Source organism: Gekko japonicus, unplaced genomic scaffold (assembly GCF_001447785.1).
Source record: "Gekko japonicus isolate JY-2015 unplaced genomic scaffold, Gekko_japonicus_V1.1 scaffold576, whole genome shotgun sequence".
Taxonomy (NCBI): domain Eukaryota; kingdom Metazoa; phylum Chordata; class Lepidosauria; order Squamata; family Gekkonidae; genus Gekko; species Gekko japonicus.
Window position 1 is genome coordinate 421,059 of NW_015172022.1, and position 7,948 is coordinate 429,006.

Consider the following 7,948-nt stretch of genomic DNA (forward strand, 5'->3'; position numbering starts at 1 on the left):
TTCAGTTAGTAGTAGCCAGAACTCTCTATCAACTACACTGGCTCCCAATTTGTTTCCAATGTTTCCTGGTTTTGCTCTTTAAAGCCCTAAATGGTTTGGGTCCATGCCACTTGAACAACTGCCTCCTATCATATGAACTAGCCCCAGGATGTGAGATTGTGCAAGAAAGCCTTGCTGCAGGAGAGACCCTGCTCATATTGAGGACACTGACCAACAAAAAGACCTTTTCATTTGCAACTATTAGACTGTTGAATTTCATTACCTAGAAGGCATGTTTGTCTCCTACCTTGCTGGCCTTCCAAAGTTGCTTACAGACCTAGAATGCCGTTGACAGTCATTGATGCTGTAATTATTCTGTCTGGGGTTTTAAATCTGATTTTATTTGTTATGGTTCTACAATACTGAGAGATCATCAGGGAAGTTAACCCACTACCTGCACAATAGGTTAAATTTTATATTTGAAAGAAAAATGCTACATTAAACTATTATCCTTTAGCACATGCTTCATAATCTTCTGAGGGTGAAATTCCTATTGAGTTCATTCTAAGTATCTCTGATGTGCCCATGATTTCCGATATGCATCTCAACTGACCAAGAATGCCTTCATTGCCCTGAAAAACACAAGAACCATAGAAAACTGTTGTTTTTATTATATACTCAGCAACAGCTCAACATCCTGATGTTGACATGCTGATGACACCCAGCTCTATCTGATGTTGGGCGGCCAGTCGGACTCCGGACTGGAAGACCTGGACTGGCTTTGCAAGCCATGGCTGGTTGGCTTAGACTGAGTCGGCTGAAGCTGAATCCAGCGAAGACGGAGGTCCTATGCCTGAGTCGGGGTGGTTCAGGGGTGGGGATCCCACTCCCAACCTTCGGGGGGGGCTCCATTGGTGCCAGCGCCGGAGGTTAGGAGCTTGGGAGTGCTCCTGGATCCCTCCCTTACTATGGAGGCCCAGGTAGCGGCCACTGCTAAGTCGGCCTTTTACCATCTTAGGCTGATTAGGCAGTTGGTCCCCTTCCTTGATCGCGCCAACCTGGCTACAATGATCCATGCGATGGTCACCTCAAGACTAGACTACTGTAACACTCTCTACATGGGGCTGCCCTTGTCGTGGATCCGGAAGCTGCAGCTAGTGCAGAATGCCGCAGCCAGGCTGTTGATGGGCCTCCCCAGGTGGGAGCACTTCCAGCCTGTGCTGAGGACACTGCACTGGCTGCCAATAGCATACCGAATCCACTTCAAGGTGCTGGTTCTTATCTTTAAAGCCCTGAATGGCTGGGGTCTGACATACCTACGGGACCGCCTTTCCCCATATATACCCCAGAGAGCACTATGGTCTGGGTCTCAAAATTGGTTCCAGGCATTTAATTAGGCGCCACCGCTGCCGTAGAGCCCTGGCCCGTGGTTGTAACATTGAGCAGATGCCACAAGAAATTACAAGCAGAAGAACTTCCGGGAAGCGGAAATCCATCTTGAAAATGTGCCATCTAAGTTAATTCTAATTGCCACCAGCACTTTGTATTCGTATCTGTTTTATTTGTTTTTTAAATAATTGTATGATTTTAAGTTGTATTTATGTTTGTATGGAAGCTGCCATGAGCATGCTCTGCGGGGAGGGCGGGGTATAAATTTAGAAGCTGCCATGAGCCTGCTCTGCGGGGAGGGCAGGGTATAAATTTGATAAATATATAAATAACTGAAGTTGTATTGCTTCAAATGTATGACCAAATTTACACTTGCCACTTAAAGTACTTTTCAGCCCCTCTGCCAAGGCTGAAGTGCCCAAATGACAAACATATGGTTATATCCAAGTTCTGATATGTGAAATGCAGAAAGCAGTTGTAAGTGATTGTATCACTTTTGTAACTTATTGATGGCCATACAGTAGGAAAGTTGATTTACAATCACATTTGAACCTTCCTGCATATGCACTTTCATTCTCAAGCTAGCTGAGGAAAGTTTAGAAAGTCTCCATAATGGCATACAAGAAAGTTAAATATTTTGCCAAACTTCAGCCTGGAACAATTTATTGCCAAGTTAGAAACTGCTGGAAAACAGTGGTTATAATGGAAATACTGACAGGTCTTACATATTAAGTGTCTTAGTAAGCCAACTGTCCTATCAGAGTCCAGTTTATAAGCCAAGAATGAATACTTCCAAAAATAAATTTCAGTGACAGAAGCTTAGCTGTACCAAGGCTAGCAGGCAAGATGCGGTCATATAAACTAAAATTCTGAAGCAACAAAACAATGTTCAGAAAGATCAAAAACGTACTTTCTCTGATCCAAGCAAAAATCAACATATCTAATGCTCTGTCACATTGATCTACCCTGGCCATTGTTCTAATGGTCACACAGGTTGCCTGCTGCAACACTGTATAATCACCCTCTAATTAATCCATATTGCTCAGACATACAACTTCAGGTCAGTCACTGTATGCCTTCAAGGAAAATAAAAAGGGCTGCATGATGCTAAATCATTAATTGTACCAGATGATGTTGTTAAGCTGAAGATGTGTTTCCAAAATTCACATAAATCTTTCAGCTTTTTTTTTCATTGTATACAGCAGTTTTTTATTTAAGCAGTTTAAATTAGTGACCCACAAGCTTACCAGGTTTCCTCACACAACTCTTTTCTTTTACTAGCTGTCTTGGAATAGTTATCTTAGGGACATCACCAGGCTTTATCATGGTACACTTTCATCTGACCTGCTCTCTAATGCACTTTACTCTGTGCTTTGGCTATTTTCCTATAACTGCTCATCCTTCAGGAATAATAATAAAAATAATTACAAGATTGTAAGCCTGTAATCAAAGTGTAGCCTGTAATCAAAGTGTGTTTCATTTTTTTTTTAAATGTTGCATGGTATCTAGCAATTGGGGGCATTTTATAAACAAATAAAACTATCTATAGAATTGGGAGCAATGAGTTCGTTCCACTAAGCGAGAAGCCTTCCTCTGCCACAGCAAGTCTTCACCAGAGCAAGATTTCTTAGATAGAGGAAGTGAGTCATTGTACCCAACTGTTAGCATTTATATAAAGAATTATACCATTCAAAGTACATCACAGACACTATGTCAGCAATTCTTAAGGCCATCCCATCAAGAAGCTGCTCAGGGTTGAGCAGAGTGGCTGGTCTAAGGTCACCTCATGGCTGAGAAAGGAAGTGAACAGAGGACTTCTCATTATGTACCAATACATTAGTTCTCAAGTCATGGTGCCAGGGTTATTATGAAATCTGGTGCAAGGCAGCATGCAGCCAGAACAGCTCTTTTTGTACAGCTGCTGTTAAAATCCAAAGAAGTCCAGCTTTATTATGGATTTCTAAATTTGTAAACCCATCTTGCATATTTGCATGTACATCGCAGCACTGCAACTTTTGACCCATCAAGCCAAATACACTTCACCCATATGGCCTCTTATGCTTCACCATTGTTCTATACTGGGGTGGGCAAAAGGTCCCTCGGGAATGAACAGTCACTCTCCAAGCCATTAAAAGTAGCTCTTCATCACTCCACCAGTAATGCCATAATCACATTCTTATCCTACATTCTACGCCATAAGCTGACCCCCTATTTGTCTTGGTCAGACCTGGCCACAGTGATTCAAACCAAGGTCACCTCCAGAATAGACTACTGCAATTCAGTCTGTGCAGGACTGCCCTTGAACGTGTCGATACTGATAACTGTCTTCTTTTTGTTGCCTGATTAGGGCTGCAGTATTACCAAGGTTGTAAAGTACCTGGTAACCCACAGCAGGTCACAAGTTGCTGGCCAAATGCTGAGAAGCTCTTATGTATATATCACCATCTGCATGTCTTCCATGTGTGAAATGGACATCATAGAATAGATAAAGCAGCAAAAAAAAAAAAGTCAGACCTGGGCTATAACAGATTGTATCCTTGAACTGGGGGAGCTGCTAGGAAACCCTGAACAGCACAACTGGCATACATGCAAAAAAAAATCTACATACTCTAAAAAAGGGTTCTTAACACACATGTGAAAGGATGTATAAAAGGAAATATTATATATTAGGCTCAGTTGTTAGCAAAAAACACCCTGCACACAAATCTGGATCAGAACATAATACACATAGTCAAATCAGACACCACTTTCAGATTAACAGCTTTTAATTTCTTCTTCCAGTATATTTCTTCCTGTCCCCGCATGAATATGTGAAGTTGCCTTATACTGAGTCATGCCATTGTTCTATCACAGTCAGTATTGCCCACTATAGCTGGCAGCAGCTCTCTAGGCAGAGTTACGTATAGTATAGCAGTTAGAATCTGGGAGACCCAGGTCTGAATCCCCACTCTGAAGTTCAATGGCTGCAGACATGGCTCAGTGATAGAAGATCTGCTTGGCATGCAAAATGTCCCAGGTTCAATCTCTACCATCTCCAGCCAAAAGGATCACGTGGTAAAGGTAAAGGTTCCTTTGCTCGAAAGCCAGTCGAATCCGACTCTAGGGTTGCGGTGCTCATCTCCGTTTCAAAGCCGAAGAGCCAGCGCTGTCCAAAGACGTTTCCGTGGTCATGTGGCTGGCATGACTAAACACCAAGGCGCACGGAATGCTGTTACCTTCCCACCGAAGTGGTACCTATTTATCTACTTGCAATTTCTTGCTTTCGAACTGCTAGGTTGGCGGGAGCTGGAACTAGAGACGGGAGCTCACTCCATCATGCGGCACCCGGGTCTCGAACTGCTGAACTACCGACCTTCCACAGCCTGCAGTTCAGCGTCTTAACCACTTGAGCCACCGCAAAAGGATCATGTGGTAGGTAATGTGAAATATCTCTGCCTAGAGAGCCACTGCCAGTCTGAGTAGCTAATACTGACCGTGATGGAACAATGGTCCAATTCAGTATAAGGCAGATTCATGGGTGATCTTGAGCCAGTCACTCTCTCTCAGCCTAACTTACTTGTTATGAAGATAAAATGGAAGAGGGAAGAATGATGCTGTATACTGTTTTGTGTCCTCACTGGGTCTTTTACATCACCTATTACCTCATCCTTTTAACTGCAGATGCCATGGATTAAATCTGGGACCTTCTGCCACTGAGCCACATACTTTCCCAGTTTTAAAACTGAGCATTGAAACTCTGTCTCAGTTCTTATTCTTTCTGGATGTTAGTCTGTCATATCAACGATTTTTATGTAGTGCTGCTGGAAGTCTTTCCTGGTAGTGCTTTCCTGGATGTACGCTTGTGTACTTCACTTGCTTCTTTTTGAAAGCAAAAGAAAACATTTATGTATTTATTTATTACTTTCCATTTATATCTCGCCTTGCCAGGCGAACTGGCTCAGTTCCAACCTGCTTTGAAGAATTCTTTTTGGAAGACAGAATAAATCCAACTTTAAAAAAAAAATTAAAAAGAAAGCAGTGGCAGAACTGTGTAACATCTTAGGGACTTTTGGTAAAAGCAGATATAGAAATATTGTAAATGAAATATATAATAAACTGAGAAAGATACAGTTTTGGCACCTGACACCTAAGCACATCAACTGACTTACCTGCTGCAATGTCATGCTTTATGAATCCATGCCGTAATCTCTTAAAGTTGCACACTTACATCGGAATGAACCCCACTGTACACTGAGTGAGAGTTCATTCCAAGTAGCACAGGATCAGTCAGCATGTCATCAAGGAATTTGTCCAGATTTGACCCTTAAATGGTGCTCAATGAGCTTCCTAATTGTAATCCCTTTATTAGTATGATATTTAAAACCATGGAAGGATATCACTATTTAAAAATGTAATTTCTCCAAAATAAGTGTAGAGTAACTCAGTCAACCATCCATTTTAGAACCCAAATGAATAAAACCAGAACTTCCATACTAAAGTGTCCTCCTCTGTACTGCAGGCACCTTGTATGTATAACATACAGAGAACAGTTAAGTGGGAAAAACACTGCCCTTACCTTCTTCATTCAAAATCCAAGGCAGAGAAGTGGAGTCTGACACATAGCCACAAATGCTGTCTTCAAAGGCACAAGAGCCAGCAGAGAGTTCAACAGTCTTGCCAAACTGCAGAGCTAAAGAGGACAAAGCTAGCTCAGTTCATAATAGGCACGGAGCAAACTGGGAATGAAAGACACAGTGTCACCAAATATGCTTTTCAGGAAAGCAGCCCCCTCGGGTTAACGAAGAGGCGCAGCTCAGGCATACACAATGGGCTACCGCTGAGGGAACCTGTTGCAGCTCGCCTCATTTTGTTAATGTTAAAGTTATCTCCCTAAACCAGAGGAAGACACTAGCGGTGCTGCTTCCAATTAAAACAACCCAGTTCCATAAGCAATGGAACAACTGAGCTGGCTCCCCATCCCTCTCACCCTCTTACCTTGCACGGTGAGGAAACACAGCAAGATCATAGTGCAGTGGGAAACAATGAACCTCTCCGGCGCTGAGATAATGGATGAGGGGGAAAGGAGCAGGGAGCTGCCCCGAGGGGAAAAGAAGCGGCTTGTCAAGAAGTGTGTGCGATATAAATGAAAGTGTTGGCGTGCCAGGACACTGAAGGGGAAACAGCAACAGTTAAAGAGAGAGCGGCGGCGAGAGGGGGGAGGGTTGAGCTTGGATAGGCTGAAGGCAGTTTGCCAGCAACACAGCTGGTCCAAATTTGATCCTGTGTCTCCCAGATCATATTCCAGCATTTTAATCACTTTGGCACTGTTGTTCTTATCGCAGACACCCACTGAACAGGGCACATGGCATCCCTGGAATTATGGTGGAATTATTTAAAATTTAATTTGGCTTTACCTTTTTCTTTAACTTTTTAAAGGTTTGTCTATACCAAAGCAGTGCAGAAATGCTCAGCTAGAAGTAACAAAAGCAAAAAAAAAAAAAACCCACTAACACCAGCAAATCTGTCTACTCTCTCCTCTGAAGAAATGTCTTGAAATCCCCCCTTTTTTGGTTCATCCTTGTATACAACACTTACACAGCTCATCTATTAATATTTAACAATTGCTAGATGCAAAATGCTGGCCAGACTACACTTCACTTTCTTTGTGAAAAAGGGAACAGACACATCTGTACCACAGTACTCTAAGCATGTACCAACAGAATACAATCTGGAGCATTAAAAAAGCATCCCAAAAGTCCAGATTCCCTAGGAGCAGGTGATAGCCAGCTCTGTCCCTGCAATTGTTTGTGTAGATTTATGTGGGATCAGCATACATCGAAACATAAGAACATAACATAAGAACATAAGATACGCCAATGTTGGATCAGGCCAAAGGCCCATCTAGTCCAACACTCTGTCACACAGTGGCCAAAAATACCAGGTGCCATCAGGAGTTCCACCAGTGGGGCCAGGACATTAGAAGCCCTCCCACTGTTGGCCCCCCCAAGCACCAAGAAGACAGAGCATCACTTGCTCTGCTCCATATACCTATCTAATTCCCCTTTGAAGCCGTCCATGCTTGTAGCAGCCACCACTTCCTGTGGCAGTGAATTCCATGTGTTAATCACTCTTTGGGTGAAGAAGAACTTCCTTTTATCCGTTCTAACCCGACCGCTCAGCAATCTCATGGAGTGCCCACGAGTTCTTGTATTGTGAGAAAGGGAGAAAAGTACCTCTTTCTCTACCTGTTCTTTCCCATGCATAATCTTATAAACCTCAATCATGTCACCCCTCAGTCGTCTTTTCTCCAAGCTAAAGAGCCCTAAGCGCTTTAACCTTTCCTCATAGGGAAAGTGTTCCAACCCTTTTAATCATTCGAGTTGCCCTTTACTGCACTTTTTCCAAAGCTATAATATCCTTTTTAAGGTGTGGTCTCACCATTGATTTATATAGGGGCATTATGATATTGGCTGATCTGTTTTCAGTACCCTTCCTAATAATCCCCAGCATAGCATTGGCCTTCTTTATTGCAGTCACACACTGTCTCGACATTTTCAGTGAGTTATCTACTACAACTCCAAGATCTCTCTCTTGGTCAGTC

At 42.8% G+C, this 7,948-nt stretch overlaps 1 protein-coding gene across 1 annotated transcript in view; it reads right to left on the reverse strand.

Annotated features, from left to right (window-relative positions):
• The window catches only part of MAMDC2 (MAM domain containing 2), a 69,905-nt gene extending 63,435 nt beyond the window's left edge, over positions 1-6,470 (reverse strand). Inside the window, exons 1-2 of the mRNA XM_015420517.1 lie at positions 6,343-6,470; positions 5,924-6,037 (exon numbers count right to left, since the gene is read on the reverse strand). Coding sequence (XP_015276003.1) covers positions 5,924-6,037; positions 6,343-6,373 — 145 coding nt within the window. The 5' untranslated portion in view covers positions 6,374-6,470. The remainder of the gene's footprint in view (positions 1-5,923; positions 6,038-6,342) is intronic.
• Positions 6,471-7,948: the final 1,478 nt, after the last annotated feature.